Genomic DNA, 19,135 nt, shown 5'->3' with positions numbered 1-19,135 from the left:
CTCAGGGAACACTCAGCTGGAGATGCTCATTTTGCATCTCCCTCGTCTCAACACTTTAGGGACAGGTGCATTGCTGTATGCCTCCCCACGCTGCCTTGCATCATCCAGCAGATAATCCAGAGGATACAGCATCTTGGAGCTAAGGTTAGTCTGATAACACCTTTCTGGCCAAGATGACTGTCATTTCCAGACATGATTAACATGTCAGTCTGGGTTCTGTTGCAAATTCCAGTGCAACAAGATCTCCTTCAGCATCAGCTAGAGCTCTTCCACCTCACAGCCTAGAGGCTGACATAGTTGGGGCTTTCAGGCGAGGTTCTGGACACTCTTCCCAATGGGCCTCTACCGATGGAGTCTATTCCATGCCTGGAAGGCTTTTCTGTCATGGTGTGTGAAGTCCAATGTGGATCCTGCTACTCAGGATGTTAAAGACTTGCTGAGTTTCCTCCAGGCAGGTTTGGACTAGGGGTTGAATGCAACCACAATAAGGAGGCAGACAGCAGTTCTTGGTAGCATATTTCCCAGTTGGGAGCCTTGTGCTTTCTTTCCATCCCCTTTATAAAAGCTTCACTTCCTTAAAGTGGTGGCACTAGTTTTACCACAGGTGGTTCACTGGTTCCAACCTGGAAGCTGAATTGAATGTTTTCATCATGTCAGCAGGAGCACAGGTGGCATTTTCTAAATGTTGGGTATGCCCAGTGTTTTTATTTGGACAGGATGTTGGCTTTCATACTTTGGAAGTGCTTTTTGTATCCTTGGTGGGACATTTTAAGAGGAAAAATGTGTCATCCACTTCCATTTTGCCATGGTTCGGAGAGGCTTTTGTTCAGGCCTATCTGGAACTAGGAAAAGAACCACCCTGGCGTGTTATGGCACATTCCATTGGGGAGCTGCAGCTTCAGCCATGTGTAATGGCAACGTTCCGGTTCTGGATATGTGTAGGAGGGCAACTTGGGTCTCTCCACACACTGTGGTCAGGCACGGCACTATAAAATGACATGTTTTCACCAGCAGACATGGTATTTGGCATCAAAGTTTTCCGGAAGGTAGTCAGGCAGTAGGCTTTGTAGCAAAAGAAGCCCTCCTGTGTGTTCTGCAAATGCTCTGCTATATCCTTATGAAGGAATGTCCTCCATTACTACCTAGCAAAAATGGAAATCTGTCTTACTGTTTGAAGATGGGAATGGAAGGCATTCCACCCTCCTCTCCTCCTCTGCTGCCAATCTCTGGGGCAGGAGGTTGGGTTTAGGGCTTCTGCCTCACGTGTCCTAGAGTGTCTTGTCTTCAGTGGTTAATGTTTGTTGTTTGCATGAACACAATTACATTGTCTCACTGTGTGTTTTTTGGAGACTGTTCCTGTTTTCTATCAGTGTGGGAAACTAGCAGAGTTTGGATGTCATGGGGTTGAGGAGTTGTCTCTGCTCTGCCAGTTTAGTGTGGAGGGAAGAGATGACTCCTCCCCCTGGAGAGGAGGAGGAAGGGAGACTTCTGAACATCCTGTCTGTCAAGACTGGAGGGAGGGAGGGAGGAGTCATCCTTATGATGGAAAGTCCCCCATTCCCATCTTCAGACAGAAATTCATCGTAAGCCAAATTTCCATTTTTCAGCATTTTCTGATTATCTGAAAGGGAGACATTTCTACCTCTCTCTTCCTTAAAACACAGTTTTAAGGAACAAAGCATGAAGTTTACTTTGTAATAGCGGGCCACTGCAAGCAAAGCCATACATGGGACAGAATATCAGGTTGGAGTGGTTCCATTTGCTATTTCAAACTCTTAAATCAGATGGATTTTCTGGATGGAGCACTTCCAGTGGTGACAAGAACATAGAACTGTGCTTGCAAAATGCAAGTTACCAACCTCTTACATTTCATGTCAAGACTTGGCTTGGTGGAGATAAGATGTTTCAGATACAGGAAGACGACTCCCAAGTATGGAATAGGACCCTGAGTACTGACTGAATGATGGGGCAAAAAAGGGCAGCCTCAAAAACGCCAAAAGAGGTGACCTTCACAAGGTGAAGTTTATTTACAAAGCCATTCAAATAAACAACAATGAAAACTGCACTACATCTGGAAGCTATGTTTCTTGAGCACCTTGTGCAATGGCGGATGCACTTGTGTGGTAGGGAGATGAGAATTGACACTTTGTTCAGAGCTGAGAAATGGTTTATCTTCTGGTTTCTTCCACTTAGTGCATACGGTTGCATTTGCACCTGGGAGGAAAAAATGCATCACCTTGAGCCTGAAGGTATGCAGTCATCTCATCTAACCACCATGCCACTGAGCACAGTGAGAACATAATTGAAACACCTATAACATTAGTCTTGCTTGATTTCTTTCTGTATTGTATTGGGTATCTTCAAGTTCTGTTCTCATGTGACTCCTTAAAATATAGTGTGTACTTCAGTGGTCTGAAATACTTGGAATTACAAGACACACTGTTGAAATGTGAAATACCATTAGCAAGGATTAATGTTCATTACAGAAGGACAAAGCAGATGCTTGACAAGATGTAAATACAAGTGTGTAGCCTGTGATTACTGAGTATTAAAAGATGGAAATGGGCTATGTTGTGCAATCAATTATGCAGGACACTAAATTAAAAGCAGTCATTTATCATTTTGGCATTTGGTGAATGCTCTTAACTGCAGAAATCTCTTGGCTTGGTTTTAGCAATCAATCCTACCCTGTTCTCTGCCTGCTACTTCTTGCTGAACAGATGCAGCATATCAATTCTCAGAACTTGGGTGGGAGAATATTTCTGTGTCTAATACTCTTGACACCACCCTTCCTTCTACAGATTCTCAGCGGGAGTTCAGTAGCAGGTCAGGAGCAGCCGGCTATGTCACCGAAGAGATATGGAAAAAGGCTGGTAAGTAGGGAAGCCCCCTTCAGAGAAGTACCACACCAAAGAAGCTGTGGAATGTTACAAGAGATTCTTGCAAATCAGGAAAGCCTTATGCACCACAGGCTGGCTGTGGAAAAGCCTTATAAATATGCTGCTGTCTTAAGAATTATAATTGCCAGAGCCAGCTAGGGCCTCCAAACAGATGGACCCAGCTGGACCCGTCACTGCTTTTTCCATTTGACCCTAGAAGTTTCAGCCAAACAGGCAGGCAGCATTGGCATCTTCCCCAGTCAGTGGGGGTGTCTGAGCCACTTGTCTATGGAAGTAGCTGACAGAAAGTTCTGCATGTGCCATTGCTCCTTGCATGTTTAGTCTGGGGATTATCTGGGTAAATAGCAGTAAAAACAAAGTTTGCTTGCATCCTTCAGTTTGTCTTTCTTACAGTAGCTGGCAGAGAGGGCATAGCAAGAATGGTGGGGAGGGTCAAAGGAAAGGAGGGAAACTGCCCTGCTCTTTGAAACAAATGGGGCAAAGGACAGGGTAAAGGGAAAGGAGTGTTCTCAGGTCACAGCACTTCTTCCCTTTTTATGTTAAAGAAATGTATGTATTTTTATACTAGTCTCTTAACAAGATAGCAAGACTACAACTAAATGTTTCAACAGTAGTTTTGAAACCTGTTTCCAAAGCAGTATGCATGTTGTGAAAAGCACTAATTTTAAAACAATTATAAAAAGCTTAGCTTTAATCTGGCATTATAAATAGCTTTAAAAATGACAAGACCAAATAAGCAAGCTACAAGACATGCAGTCCCTCTGTTTGTGTAGTGTTTGACTTCTAGAGTAAACAGTCTGTTCCCCTTCTTCCCCTTCTTTGGGAAGAAATACCTCTGAAAGTGTCTATGTGTTGTGGTTAAGTTTTTAATAGCTAAAAAATATAGTTCCATAGGAAATAAACCCATGGAAATTGAGGTGCTGCAATTGGGCCACAATCTGTCCAGCACTGCTCTAAATCAATAGGCATAAGCATGTCTAACCCCATTGAACTGTGACCAGTATATTTCATTATCATTTTTAAAAGGATAGCACTACTCAAAAATGGATTTTAACTTAGGTTTAGAATAAGGATTTGAAGCTTTAATTTAAGTAGAGCTTGGCTGAAACTGTTTGCCTCATTTTGTATTAATTCTTGTGCATGTTGAAAAGTACCTCCTGACCAGCAACGTTTTGGGCTCCCTGCAAACACATTTGCATTGTCTTGATGCTATTCTTTTTGGTGCTTCTCTTTTCAAACTAAAGTGCATGCAAAGTCTGCAACTTCCTTAAATCCAATGGCTGTTGGGTGTTTCCATGCTGTACTTTGTCCTCCAACGTGAAGCTATTTGATGAAGCTTTTGTTTTCCTTCAGAAGAAGCTGTGAATGAAGTGAAACGCCAGGCCATGTCCGAGGTCCAAAAAGCTGTAGCGGAGGCTGAGCAGAAGGCATTTGAAATGATCGCATCTGAGAGGGCCCGAATGGAACAGACCATTGCAGATGCAAAGCGCCAGGCTACTGAAGATGCTTTCCTAGTGATTAATGAGCAGGAGGAGTCTACAGAGGTGAGGAGCCAAGGGAATACCCCTGGCAGTCTTGAGAGAGCACAGAAAAAGTCCCAAGGCAAGGACTTAAAGATGGCATACGTTATTTCAGGATTCATCATTGCTTTTTGTTCTAATTAATCTAATCAGAACAAAAATCTAAAGTCAGTCACTAGTTTTAGTCACTATAGTCAGTGATTTGTTTTCATACGTAGCCAAACCTTCCTGTGACTGTGTGGGGGTGGTATTGCTATTGTTTTGTTGTTGTTTATTGTATTGTATATATTATTGTAATAATATATAATACATATAATATAATAATAACAAACTATTAGTCACTTGATACCTGAAAGTACCCAAGCAATTTACACAATGTTAAAAACAAAACAGACTATAAAAACGTAACAATAAAGAACAAAACAATAGCAATAGCACGCCCACACAGCCACAGGAAGGTTTGGCAGCATATTAAAACAAATGACTGACTATAGTGACTAAAACTAGTGACTGACTTTAGATTTTTGTAGTAGTAGTAATAATAATAATAACAGTTCCCTTGACTAATTAGTACAAGATTTTTAAGAGACTTTTTTCCAACAGGGAACTAATTCAGATTCTTTGATACAGTCTTGAACCCAGACTGCCATTTCAGATGACAGTGTGTCAGGCTTTAAGAATTGCCTTTTTTTTTTACGCACCTTGCTGATCTTCATTGTGTGGGAACAGTTGCACTAAGGAAAGTGTCAGCAATTACATTGGAGAAGCCGTCTGTTGCATTTGCAGAATGTTGGTAGTTAGTAGTTAGTAGAATGAAAGTAAACGTAGGCATTGCTTTGTCACAGCACCTCCCCCAGTTGTTTTTCTACCATGAACATCCAGTTATAGCAGGCAAAGCCTCCTGTAACCAGCTGTCATTGGGATATTCAGAGTTGGCCTCTTGCTGTTGCGGTGATTGCAAAACTGCCTAGAGGCTCTCTTACAATCAAGTAGTATGTAATTTTTGTTAATAAATAAATAAATTTCTTAATACCTTTTATGTCTGTCAGCTGATTTCCAAAAACCCTGAGTGGCTCTCTTCAACTTCCAGGTTGGAACTTGGGAAGGTTTTCACATGCTAGATGTGCTTTCAGAAAAGCCTTGCTTTTTAGTAAACCCATCTAAACCTATTGTGGTTAATTGGTTGAAAATACTTCTTTATATGTTGCTGTTATCTTAGTGATGGGGATGGCAGGACTTGTATGAATTGCTATTAATCTCTGCTTTATAGAAATGTCAATTGATAACACATTTTTGGTACCATTTCTTATCCTCCTATAATAGTTTCAGTTGGGATGGGCAGTAACCAGGGTGTCATTTGATCGCCTGGCAGGGCATTACGCTTTACTGTGAAGCACACTTAAAAACACAATTTTCTCACTATTGGTGTGTGCAAATTAAAATAATATCTTGTGTAGCGTTTCCCTGAAGTTCTAGGATACACTTGAAACACTAAACAGAAGCATTTTTTTTGTTAAGGAGTGTATTTGAAAGAGATGTTGGTTCTTTGGTTTTCCAGAGCTGCTGGAACTGTGGACGCAAAGCCAGTGAGACTTGCAGTGGTTGCAACATTGCTCGCTATTGTGGTTCCTTCTGCCAGCACAAAGATTGGGAGAGACATCACCGAATCTGTGGCCAGGGCTTACACAGCCAAATCAAACCAGTCCCTTTACCAGCAGGACGATCTGCGGCAGCTGCTCTCAAAACAGTTGATGGGGTAGCAAGTCCAGCTCTAGAGAAAACATCTGCTACCACTTCTCGATCCTCTACTCCAGCCTCTGTGACAGCAATAGACACTAACGCGCTCTAAAAGTAAAGATTCCATTCAGCACATTTAATTCGTTTTCTACATTGAAAAACATGCCTCAAATTGTTGTCGAAGGTTTGTACTCCAGCACATTGGCATGCAGGCTAATGTTTTATGGGGCATTTCCCATATCATTAAAGTGTGATTTTTAGGAATCCATGTTAGCCTTCCTTATTAGGATCTCAGAATGGTCTTCCTGGGATCCTGAGGCCTTTTTCTTTTTATATGAATTTTCTCAAAATGGTACTCTCGTCTGATCTTCTAATAAGGTAGTTGTTCAGTTTATCACAGAGCAGCCTCTTCTTTCAGCTTGGTATTCAGAATCTTCCTCTATGCAATCTGGATGACTGCCCCCCGCCTCCAGTATCTCTAGGGCAGTGTTCTTCAACATTGGGTCCCCAGATGTTGTTGGACTGTATCTCCCATGATCCCTTGAGCAGTGCTCTAGGCTTTTAACACACTGTGGAATGGAGTGGGTGGGCAATTATTTGTGACTTTCTCAAGCAGAACTGCATCAAGTGAAATAAGATATAAACAAGCTTGGTTGTTCTATTTCCATTCCTCCTATCTAAGGCTATTGATTGGGGGGTTTTCCTTTCCACTTTCTCCACTTCTCTCATTTTGGACACATGGGGAAAGGGGGAGGCACAAAGATGCTATTTTTGTTTGGTAAAGAGAGGATCTGAAACTACATCATATAATGACTCACTCGCCATCCCAGTTAACTCATGTTAATTCCTTACAGTTATGAAGCAAGCTGCTTATGAATCTGTCTATGGGCCACAATAGATTAAAATGTTTCATCCAAAGATTTTTGTAAAACCTCATGCTACTTTTTCCTCAGATCACATTGGTTGGTCTTCTTATCCTAAGGCGTTATATACACAAATATGCAAGTTGTTGGCTTTAAATGTTATCTGAGATTCAATGATGTATAAATCAACAGAGATACACTACATGTGGCTTTATTCCAACAGATCATTTGTAGCCTAGTACAGGGGGAGTCATCCTTTCTGGACCAATGGGCACATCTCATTTTGAGAGAGTGCTGAGGGCACTAGTCATAATGGCTGCCATGGTGGGCTTAGCATTATGCAAAATGGCTGCCATGGGGTCATGGCATAACATAAAATTAGAGAGTACAATAATTCTCTCCCCCCACCCGGCCAACTTCATGTTTACCATGGGCCTGCTCATGGTGGAGGTACAACTATTAAAGGCACTAGAACCCTGTTTTTTCTAAATACCAATCCTAACCCAAACTCTAGACTGCCGTCCTGTACCCACTTACCTGGGAGTAAGTCCCATTAAAAACAAAGACTTACTTCTGAAGTAGACATGTATACCATTGTACTGTAAGTTAACTATACAGTGAATTCTTAATTGAGTACCTGGATACAAGCTCCTATACAGCAGGAGACATGCCTAAGCCTCTTCACAAAGTTTCACATTTTGCATTTGTCATTTGGGGAGAGGATTCTTTATCATCCACCTGCACTTATTGCATACTAATATTTGCAGAAAATAACCTCTGGGAGTACCTGATCTCAGATGAAACCATCAGACGAAAGATTGGTTTCTAGGAAAAAGGGAAGGGCAAACTGGATATTCCAAGGACTACTAGAAAATAAGACAGAAGCTAAAGTGGAGGGAAAACAAGGGGTTGCCTGGTGTCCAAAGAACACACTTACCAATCACATTACATCACATTAATGACTTCATTAATTGGCTAACAACACTGACAGGCAGGAGCAGCCAGGCCGGTTCATTTCACAGAAATCACTCAGAAGGGTACCTGGGCAATTTGCTCCATAACTTTCTAGGAAGGATAAGAGATTGACTTTTTATAAAAATGGAAGCTCAGAGTCTTGGGCCCCTGCCTGAGTGTGCATTTGGCTAAGTTCCTATGAGTTGTGAGAACTACTAGTTGTATCTTTAGCAAATTGCTTCTGTTTGTTTCCTTTCAGCATTTTAATGCATGTCCCTGGGAGGACACTTGAGAAGAATTTAAATCCACTAAGAGCACAGTCTGAACCCAAGATCCGCTGGGATGGATGAGTTTGCAATAGGAGGATCTTGGGCTGTCCCAGCTGAACTAGCATAAGTCCCGCACCCCAGCTCAGCTGAGGATATGCTGGAGCTAGGACTATGGTGGTTCAGTTGGTGGAACTTGTGCTGGTGCAAGTCCCCAAAAAGGGGTGTGGTGGGGGCATGGCAAGGAGAGGCTTAGACCCATTCCAAACCTCTTTCAGCTCAATTACATGACCTGGCAGTCTGGTTGAATATATGCCAGCAAAACAGGTGGTGTAACAAGCCCTCTATTTTAAGGGCTTGTTTTCTCTCTGCCAAGCTTGTGTCAGCACAGCCAGCAATAGCCCGACTGCTGAACAGAGTTTGGAATAGAGGTAAATTATGCCACCATCCGTTCCATCCAGTTTCTTTACTTAGGATTGGTCTGTTAGTTGTGATGCTGCATAGCAAACCAGGGGTGTAGTCGTCCAGGGTCTTGGGGGACTTAGATCCCTTACTTTTTTGGGAGCAGGGTCCCTATGTCTCCAGCATCCTATGAGCCAATCAGCATGAAAGCAGAGTGTGTAGGCCACTGAGAAGAGTTTTCTAACATGCTTCCTTGTCCTTTCCTGCTGATTGGAACCAATCAGAGTGAAAGGAGGTGAGTCAGCCACTGAGAAGACTCTTCTCAGTAACTAACACTATCCCTTTTCATGCTGACTGGCTCCTGGGGATATATTTGTTGTGGGAGAAGGCATTAACAAGGATCTCATTCTCAAAAGGGAGGGCATGGCTGTGACTAACATGAAGGGACCCTTCACTACTGTAGCAAACATGCCACGCTAACCATTAATTACGTGGTTGGACATGAAGACTTACTAAGGTTAATAATTGCAGCCACCTGGAAAGCCACATGTCTGTAGCCTTATTATACAATTTCCTGAAGAGATTTGCATTGGGAAAAGGCTTAAACACACCTCCAAAATAAGCCACATTTTGTTTGGCCCTTAGAGGAGTGACTATGTAAGGGTTTTGTGTTTGAAATATTATTCTGGTATGGTTGCCATTGGATTAATTCAGATGTATACCACGTGAACTAACCCTGTGCTCTGACTTGCAGTCTCACTTGAGGCTTAGGGGCAAAACCATGCTTTGCCTCATTTGAATGTAAGAACAAGTTATGTTTGCTACTAAATCTGGTGTGTGTGAGGAAATTGAGAGTGCAAAAGAAGGAGCACAAAAGTGCAGGCCTTGTTCACATAGTGCCAAAATATGGTGGTGTACTCCACAGTGTCTCTCCTTTGACCCAACCCACCCCCTTGAGATTCCGTAAAATACCAGGCCACTCTTGCTTGGGAGTCGACCTGATGAGCCCTTTGTCCTCAGAATTCAGGAGCCCAGTTCATCACAGGACCCTTCTTATGGGCTTCTCCCCCTTTGGGCTAGGCTCCTCCTTGTACACAGGCAGTGCTGCTGTTGCTTCAGCACCCCAGTAACCTTCCCTTTGGCTCCTGCCGCACTCCTGCTTAGCCTGTTGGTGTTGCGTTGCATGAAGCTATCCACTTCCGTGCCTGTCCATACCTCACTGTTTTGCTGTTGTAAGCATCAAACATTGGGGCTTTTCCTGTAGCCTTACCGTCTGCTGTCCTCTTCCCCGCAAGCCTCCCTCTCAATGTTTATCTCATCTCTGTTTGCTGAGAGGATGTGTGTCCTTCAGCCTGTGCTTGGTTGCCAAGGCAACTTCCTGCTAATGCTTACAACTCATCAACTGGTGACAGGTGTCTCCTAACATATGGCTTAACATTATTTCTGAACTAACACATTGTAGTCAACTTTTCAGGTAATATTTGATCTTATAAAGTACTGCTTTGGAGCTGCTGTGATTTTGCTAATTCGCATGTGACGTGCCTCCCATGAGTTCACATATCCAGGCACCTAGCTGCCTGGGGGATGCAGGGGAAGCCAAAAATTCCACATGCAATCCATCACTTGGTGAAGGATTGCCAAAGAGGGAAATCTTAAATTTGTATCGATTAGGGAAGAAGATCAAGGTTTTAAAGCTATCTGTGTTCTGATTTTAATGGCCACCTCAGTTGGATGCAGAATTTCCCCTGCCAAATAGAAAAAAAAATTGAGTGTTAGAAGAAGCGACCCTGTTAATCACAAACTTTTCAGGCACTGAAAGAAACTACCAAGACTGGTCGCAATTTGGAATATTTGGTTTTGCAGAAAATATTGAGATAATTAAAGCTGCAGTGTTAAATTACTTATTGTCTTATAAATCCCATTTGCCACCTAATATTCTGAACAGGGATGTGTGTGAGAGAGAGAGGGCCAGAGAGGGCATTGTGAAATAGTGTGTAAATAGACAGTCTTCCATACCTTTTCATGCAACTACAATGGCTATGTATTAAGAGAGAAACACATTAACTCCAATGTACATAAATGAATACCAGTCATGATTTTAAAACAATTTTTGAAAATGGATGTGAAAGATATAAAATTCTACTATGGGAAGACCATTTGGATTATGTTTTCTATATATTTTTTGTCAATTGATTCTATACTAGGAATTTTTGTTACCTATTTCATGTGCATAACTTATTTAATGTACTGTATAAAGGAACCCAAACTGTTACAGATGTATTTCTACTCACTGTAGTCAATAAAGACTATATTCACCTTACAATCATTTGCTTTGTTGTATAGAATACAATTCTGTTTAAACAATGACAGCTAATTTATAGAATGCACAAAGGGTCCATAGGTGATTAGAATTCTAGGATGGTGAAACAATGTACCCATTTCAGAATTCAGTCACCATGACACATGTGATCTTACATCTAGAACATTCAAATGGAGCCAAGTGAATCCATGACATTAAACAACTGCACAGTTCAATACCAGGAACATAAAATTACCAGCCAGATTTGTAAGTTGTACCCATTCCACAGCAGTGCAAAAAAAGGCATGGAATATGGCACTTCTTACTTCTACTTTAACTTCTGGTTAGGTTATTATAACAATATTTTACTCTTGTGTTCTGCTGTGCATGTGACATTATTAGCTATTCTATGGTCTCTTTGGGAGGAAGGGTGGGTTAGAAGTATGAGGAAATAAATGTTGACCTCAGAGGAAAGCAGTGGGCAACTTGAGAAAATTTAAGCCAAGCATAGGGAACCTTTTTCAGCCTGAGAGTCCACCTTTGAGGGAAGGTGAGGTGGTTAATCCTCCCCAGTTGCGCTCTCCATAAAGATCCCTAGCCCTTCAAGCAGTGAGGCTTGAAAACAGTCTCTATTAGCACCTAACAGAAGTCTGTTTTTCAAGCCTAATTTTCACACAGGAAGTGATTCTTTTTTCAGCAAGGGAAGGTTGCAATATATGGGGAGGGTTAACCCTTCCCATCTGTGACACTTCCCGCCCCCCCCAAAAAACCCCAACCCTCCTCCCTGCACCAAAATCCATAAAATCAGAAAAGGTACACTGGCTCCAATATGAGACTTTTTCCCAAGCCTAATTGCTGTGCACAAGCCAGAGCAAGGAAAGGATGCTGCAATCCTCTTGAGGCACTCACAGGGGCTGCTGGTTCCCACCTCTGATTTTTAAGTGAAACAACATTTGCATATACTGTATCTTAATGACATACGCTATTTGTTCTACATTCATATGTAGAAAATTTTGAACAATCTATTAAAGTTTAAAATCTGCCTAGAGAAATGCTGTATGTGGTTTCCATTCATGAGTGCCATGCTTTACTTAAACGTCAATAAAATGTGTTACATTGCATATTTCCATTGGCTGTTTTTAAAGATCTAAAATAATTTATATACTGTAATACGTATTATATATTGGGCACAAATAGGAGAAGTAGCATGCTATTTGCTCAATTTATTAGATTTTTGCAGTTTGTGTTATCAGCAAGTTTTTGGAGATAGCACAGAAACACTGGTACATGGTAGTACATCCCATGATTACTTTGAGGGTGGGGGGGGGGGTTGCCTCAATGACTAAAGCAAGAATTGCAAAGGAATTAAACTCCAAAGCTTTCATGTTTGATAATCAATTTACTTCAAGAATGTAGCTGAAGTTCGCGGGTGAAGATGTGATGTAAGCTTACATTGAACTTGTTGCTCTCAGTGGTTAGAGAGGCTGCAGTTTGCCTGAAGCAGAGGAGTAGGTAAAAGTTCAGTTTGTAGGTCAGGATAAAAACCAGTGCTGTTGTACCAGAATTAACAGCATCATTAATTTCTACCCTAAGGCAAAGATGGGAAGGCAGAAAATGTCTCTCACATGTGAGGCTAAATAAACAAATGTCCTAAACTAAGGTTAGGAATCTGTTATGGGTGGTATTCAGCTAAGCCCTACTCAGAGTAGACCCATTGAAATTAATGAACCCAAGTTAGTCATGTCTAATTTAAATGGACCTACTCTGAGTAGGCTTTAATTGAATGCCACCGATAACACAAATTTTTGACCTTAGTGTACAATATTTGTTTGTTTAGAGCTCAGGTGTGTGTGCACGTGTGTGTGAGAGAGACATTTTCTACGCTTTGGAAAATCTTTGCCTTGGGGTAGAAGCTATCCCACCAGCTGCTAGCAAGTATATGGATTATTCCTCGCCCAGCTGCAGCTTGCTGACCTGCCCACTGCTACCCACTAATATTGCCATGGAGGGTCTGCTGTTATTTACCATTCTCACCATATTTTATTATATGCAAGATCCCTGCCGCATACATAATATACTAAAAGTACTTGCTTTTCCTAGTTTATCTTCCCACATTAAATATTCAAACAAATAATTTTTTGTACACCCTTTCTCCCATATAGTAGCTGGATATAGACATGGGCAGACTGACCAGGAAATTAAGGTTTGAAAGTCAAAACATTTATTAAAGCTAAAATTTAAAATGTTTATTTACTGCTCAATTATATAGCAATCCTTTCCTTATACGTATTACTGTTGCTGTTTAGATATTACATTTACATAAATGAAGATACATTTATTTTAATGCTGTTACTGTTTTAAAGAGGTACTTGTTTGAGTTCCTATCCCTACATGAAACGTGGCAAATTTCTTCAGCATCATTATCCTATCAACAGCCTCTTCGCAGACTGTCCCCGAACCCCAATCCAATGCATCTCTCTGGCTTCAGCTAGGAGTACAAGACCATCTTGCCTTCACACAGCTATTTATAATTTGAACAGTGTTTAAAACCGCTACATTTTTGCATTTAATTTTCTCCTCAGAAGTATACAGTTTCTCCACACTGCTAAGCGCTTTGAAGCTGTAGATGTATCAAATGAGGAGGAATGTCAGGTACTTTGCAGAACACAGCCAAATACCATTTTTATAGAAGTAACATCCGGGGGGGGAGGATGAGCACCTCTAGAAGAACACTTCTTTTCTGCAAATTATTTATTTGCAATTTGTTCTTGCTTAAGATTTGCTATTGCCTGGAACCTGTAGAGGAAGGAGTTAACACAGAACAGTGTTTCAATTTGTACCTTGTCAATGTTAACCAGTAACTAAGAAAACAATTTCTCCATTTTTAACTGAATACAATTGCATGCATAATTAGTAAATGGGCTCCTGGGTAAAAGAGCAGGATATAAATTCAATGAATAAATAATGTATATGCATGCAAATTTATAAATAAGTATTCTAATTTAAATAAACACAAATTCATCTTGCTATTACAGGAAATACTGTGAGCAGGCACCTGCTCAGTGTGCTGTCCAGGTGCTAACTGCTGGTGGGCAATTTCAAGGCCCCTCTGCTCTCCCTTCTTAAGGTCCTTTATCTTTAAAACAAACTTGGGCTGGACAGCTCTTCAAATAGAGGACACATGGCTACCCTACAACTGGCTTGTTTTGTTGTTTACGTGCCTTCAAGTCGATTACGACTTATGGCGACCATATGAATCGGTGACCTCCAAGAGCATCTGTCATGTACCACTCGGTTCAGATTTTGTAAATTCAGGTCTGTGGCTTCCTTTATGGAATCAATCCATGTCTTGTTTGGTCTTCCTCTTTTTCTACTCCCTTCTGTTTTTCCCAGCATTAGTATCTTTTCTAGTGAATCATGTCCTCTCATGGTATGTCCAAAGTATGATAACCTTAGTTTCATCATTTGAGCTTCTAATGATAGTTCTGGTTTAATTTGTTCTAACATCCAATTATTGGTCTTTTTCACAGGTATGCTCAAAGCTCTCCTCCAACACCACATTTCAAATGAGTTGATTTTTCTCTTATCCACTTTTTCCACTGTCCAACTTTCACATACATACCATGGTCTGAATACCATGGTCTGAATGATCCTGACTTTCGTGTTCAGTGATACTTCTTTGCATTTGAGGACCTTTTCTAGTTCTCTCATAGCTGCCCTTAGATGGCTTTACATTCATGTAGAATAGTCTATTAACTGATTTTCTCCAGTTAGTGTGTCTGCTTTAGCTAATTTTCCTTTGCAGGTTTCTATTTTCTGATACTTAAAGGATAATTTGTTTAACTGTTAGGTTTTACAATGTGAACATTTCTTTGTAGTTGATCTTTTTTGTGTATATTTTTATTTTGATGTTAAAAAGGATGCTTTGTTTAGTTGCGACTTAAAGAATATGGAAATTGTTTTTAGTTTAAAATAAATTTAATCTATGTTGTAAATAGCTTGGATATTTGTTTAAATGTAAGCAGTATATAAATTATCCAAATAAATAAACTGCTATAAGTGATAAGGTTAATGGTATCTATAGAGGCAGCATGTCTCTACGAGATGCTAGGAGAAAAATCAATGAAGAAAGCTTGTGAGCTTCCTGAAAGAATGTGGCTAGCCAGTGTTAAAAATGGGGTCCTAGGCTAGCTCTACCCTTCACCTGATGTGACTCGTGTGTTATTAAGAAACATAATCCTATGATCTTGGCAGACTACAGGGAAATGCCATATAGTTTCCCTATAACAGACACATGAGCTGAGGGAAAGATGTTGGGATTTTCAGCATCATCTGAATACAGTTTGCATTTATTACACAATAAAATTTAGAAAGACCCTGATTTTTAACTTGAACCACAATAAAACAGGAACCTTCTGCTGAACTATAGGACTTGTTTTCATTCCAGTTTATGTAAGCTATGGACTTTAAAATGGCTTGTGCCAGAGATAAATGCAAGAAAATACACAATTTTAAAGAACAGTTTTGTTCATCTGGAATTCACAAACATATACCCCAGTTCTACCACAGTGTGGCGCCTTTGGCCTGTCTTTGTAGAACCACAAGCCTTTGGCTAGGTTACATTAACTGCTGTAATCTCTAGATGATTCAGATTAAACTGAAAAATAAATTGAGGGTTCAGATAAGGCAATAACTGAGCAACTAGCAAAATTCCTGAACTTGGCCATCCAGATTAGACCCTGTATGATTGTTAACGGTAACTAAATAATTTGAGTTGTTTATATAACCCAGTTTGTTGTTCATTGTACCCCGTGTTACTATGTAGTCTTATTTTATAACTCCCAGTATTACGTTTTATATTTGTGGTCAGTTGACTGTAAATAAAGATGATGATGATGAAAAATAAATTTTGCAAGCAAAAGGACACACACTCTACAATCCTGCAAATTTCCAAATCTGAAGCTTGCTTTATGAGATGTACATTTCTATATGCAATAGACTGTGGTTATTTGACTGAAAATGGGTGTGTTCTCTGAATTATCCCAACACTAGGAAGAATTTGTCAGCTCTACACTGCATCAGCAGTGCCAGGGGGGGGGGCTGGAAATTCCTGGGTCTTTGGCAGGGAAGGAAAGTCCTTAGCCAGCAGTCGGGCTGTAAATCTGCCAGGCCTATCCGAAGCGTACTTGCCGAGTCAGAAGTCCAGAAGCGAGGTCAGTGGAGGTCCGGGATCAATTGCCAAGGAGGTCAGTCAAAGAGATGCTGCAGGGAAACTAGGTCTACACAAAGCCACGCCTGACATTGCAGTTAGCAACAAGCTGCAGCCAAGGTGTGCCTTATAAAGAGCAGGATGGACAGCAGGTGTGAGCCCTCAGCATTTGGGCCTTAAGGAGACAGGCCTGCCTCTTCTGCCTGACCTTCTGCTGTCTACGTTCTGCAGGTGAGGGGGGAGTATCCTGTTCACTGTCTGTGTCTGGCTGCAGGGCCTCCCTGGGGTGCTCTGCAGCTGAGGGGCAGAAGGAGCTGGATTCTCAAGAGGCTCCTCCGTGTCTCCTGCTGCTCCTGGGTCTGCTGCTGTTACTCCTGAGTCATCCTCATCTGAGGAGTCCTCTGACGGGGCCATGACAGAATTGCCCTTAAGACTGCACACTATTTAATTTTTTAAATTACTTTGCCCCTTAATATCACAGTGGTTAATAGAGCCCTTACTGCAGCCAATTAGATGAATGAAGGTGTGGCTTAAGTAATGGCCTGCATCAGATTCTAGTGAACAGACATTCAAAACAAGGATTTAGATTAGTTTAGCCCCCAGGGAATTGACGTTTTTGTTAGGGGAGTGGACAGTGGGTGGTAATTAGTTGGGGATTAAGATGAGAATGCATAAACAGGAATAAACTGAAATGAGCCTTGGGCTGGGACACCTTCTTACCTTCCTTTCCTTCTCCCACATGGGCAGAAGGAGGCGTTTTGAAGCTTCTGCATGTGAGAGCCAGTGTGGTGTAGTGGTTAAAGTGTTGGACTACGACCTGGAAGACCAGGGTTTGAATCCCCACATAGCCATGAAGCTCACTGGGTGACCTTGGGCCAGTCACTGCCTCTCAGCCTCATGAAAACCCTATTTATAGGGTCGCCATAAGTCAGAATAGATTTGAAGGCAGTGCATTTACATTTATTTCCGCATGCGCCTGCCCTGGGTTTTGCATACTGTGGACAAGAGATCCTCAGTGGACCCCCTCTTCCTCGCTTCACTTCCCACTGCCTATTCACTTGGTCCTCTCCCTCTGGGCCTAATCTGTACACCCATCTATCTCCTCACTGCTTGTATGATCAAGGAGAGCAGGCAAGGCAAACAGAGTGACAGTAAGGAGGAGGAACAGAGGCAGGAGGTTCCAGGCATTGATAGTGGGTCTTCTGCAGGGGTGTGGGCTTTGGCAATTGCCCAATGATATTTACTCCTGGTGCTGGCCCTGGTTTCCACTTTAAGTTAACCATAGGTTGTCATATTGCTTGGAGCAACAAACTGATTGTTTTGTTTTAAAACAAGCCAACTTCAAACCATGGTTTCAGAAGCTGCCTTATTTAAACTAACAATAGTTAATGTTGACCACAGTGCTGGGTTTGGATGCCACAGGAAGCTGTTCTTCAATGAAAGTAGAAGTGACAGCTTCCAGACTCCTTGTCTTGGCTGTGCAGGATGAGAAGTGGGGAGTAGGTGAGCCTGAGGCTCACTGCAAATCATTTTGGCTATGCACAGTGTGCTAAACCATGGCGTAGTGTAGGGATAGCCAATGTGGCATCCTCCAGATATTGTTGAACTCAAACTTCCATCAGCCCTAGTTAGCAAGGCCAATGGCACTCCTGGTGCAGTGTGACATCAGGCATGACCAATGTCTTAAATCAGCCTGCGTCTGTGATATATAGACATATGCAAGTTAGCCCCATTGAAACTGGGGTTGTGGAGGAGATGTATATGAATCTAGGCCTCTAAGAGCCGTGCATTTTGTTTGGTATTTATAAAACACATTCAGAAGGGGTTGAAATAGCAATAAAAAATTGGCTGGCTGGCTGTAGCAGTTTTCAGAGAGAAGCCCATTTATTTGGAGGCTAGCAGTAATAGGACTTTAGCCACCCCAGCCCTTCTTTACTGCACCTGATTCTGTTCCTACACCTGGAGACCTGCAGCCTGACAAGGAACCAGAAGATTGAGCCAGCTAGCCAGGCCTTGGAGAGCAACTGTAAGAACTTTGCCACAGCTGTAGCTGTTTTCAGGGAAAAGCGTGTTCTGTGGGCAAATGTTTTATAGATGGCAGTTGTATTGTGGTAAGAGCATAAATGCAATTCATGAATGTATAATGTGATTTATGGTGTGGCTGGGTATTTGCTATATTATCTTTTTATTGATGTATTGCACTTTTATATTTGAATTTACTGTAGTTTTTGGGGTTTTTCTTTTGTATTAATTTGTTCACCACTATGGGGGCCTTGGCCCAACAGGGGTACAGAAATAAACTTACGATGGTGGTATTTTCCAAAAACTAAAGCATCCAATCAGCATAAAATACTGCATTAAAAAAAAAACACCAGGCCTTTTTCCAAACAAAGCAGGCAGCCTAATTAAAGTACCAGGCAGGATGCAGTCTTTGATACCTGCATTATCATTTTTAAAAGCACTTATTGCAATCTGAGATTTTTCAGGAAATTTGCTTGATAATAAATACAGAGGATTAACAAATTGCACTAGCCTCATTTCTTCTATGCACAACACCATTAAGTATGTATTTGCTAGTTACTAAATATTCATTATTGAATTTCTGTAGAGCCTGGAGGCCACAGAAGAAATCAAGGCTCAACATAGGATTATAAATGCAATTTTAAAAAAAAGAGTGGGGGGGCTCCATCTTTGAATGAATCATGAGTCAACCTATCTTTATGACGGTCCCTTATTAAGTGCTTTAATAGGACAGTGCTTAAAAAACAACAGTTAAGGAGTGGTCCTTTATTGTTTTCTTCAAGGGATATTTGACATAGGAGATCGTGGAGGGGTTAATGATATCATGAGCTGGAGGGGTTAATGATACCATAGTATTATGTTTAAAAGATTAAGCTTCTGTCTTATCAAACCCATCCAGTAGCTCTTACAAAAGTAAGAAGATGGTACCAAACCTGCCCTATCAGTCACAGAGTGACTGGAGAT

At 41.3% G+C, this 19,135-nt stretch overlaps 1 protein-coding gene across 4 annotated transcripts in view; it reads left to right on the top strand.

The window, feature by feature from the left end:
* The window catches only part of CBFA2T2 (CBFA2/RUNX1 partner transcriptional co-repressor 2), a 134,219-nt gene extending 127,798 nt beyond the window's left edge, over window positions 1-6,421 (top strand). For 3 of the 4 annotated variants that reach the window (XM_061631656.1, XM_061631654.1, XM_061631657.1), the window contains 3 exons: window positions 2,802-2,873; window positions 4,254-4,444; window positions 5,979-6,421. In XM_061631656.1, the coding sequence (XP_061487640.1) occupies window positions 2,802-2,873; window positions 4,254-4,444; window positions 5,979-6,269 (554 nt within the window). In that variant the 3' untranslated portion in view covers window positions 6,270-6,421. The remainder of the gene's footprint in view (window positions 1-2,801; window positions 2,874-4,253; window positions 4,445-5,978) is intronic. The other variant, XM_061631655.1, reaches the window with a different exon arrangement.
* The last annotated feature ends 12,714 nt before the right edge of the window (window positions 6,422-19,135 follow it).

The sequence above is a fragment of the Rhineura floridana genome, chromosome 6 (assembly GCF_030035675.1).
Source record: "Rhineura floridana isolate rRhiFlo1 chromosome 6, rRhiFlo1.hap2, whole genome shotgun sequence".
Lineage (NCBI taxonomy): Eukaryota > Metazoa > Chordata > Lepidosauria > Squamata > Rhineuridae > Rhineura > Rhineura floridana.
This window is presented reverse-complemented; position numbering and strand designations above follow the sequence as displayed.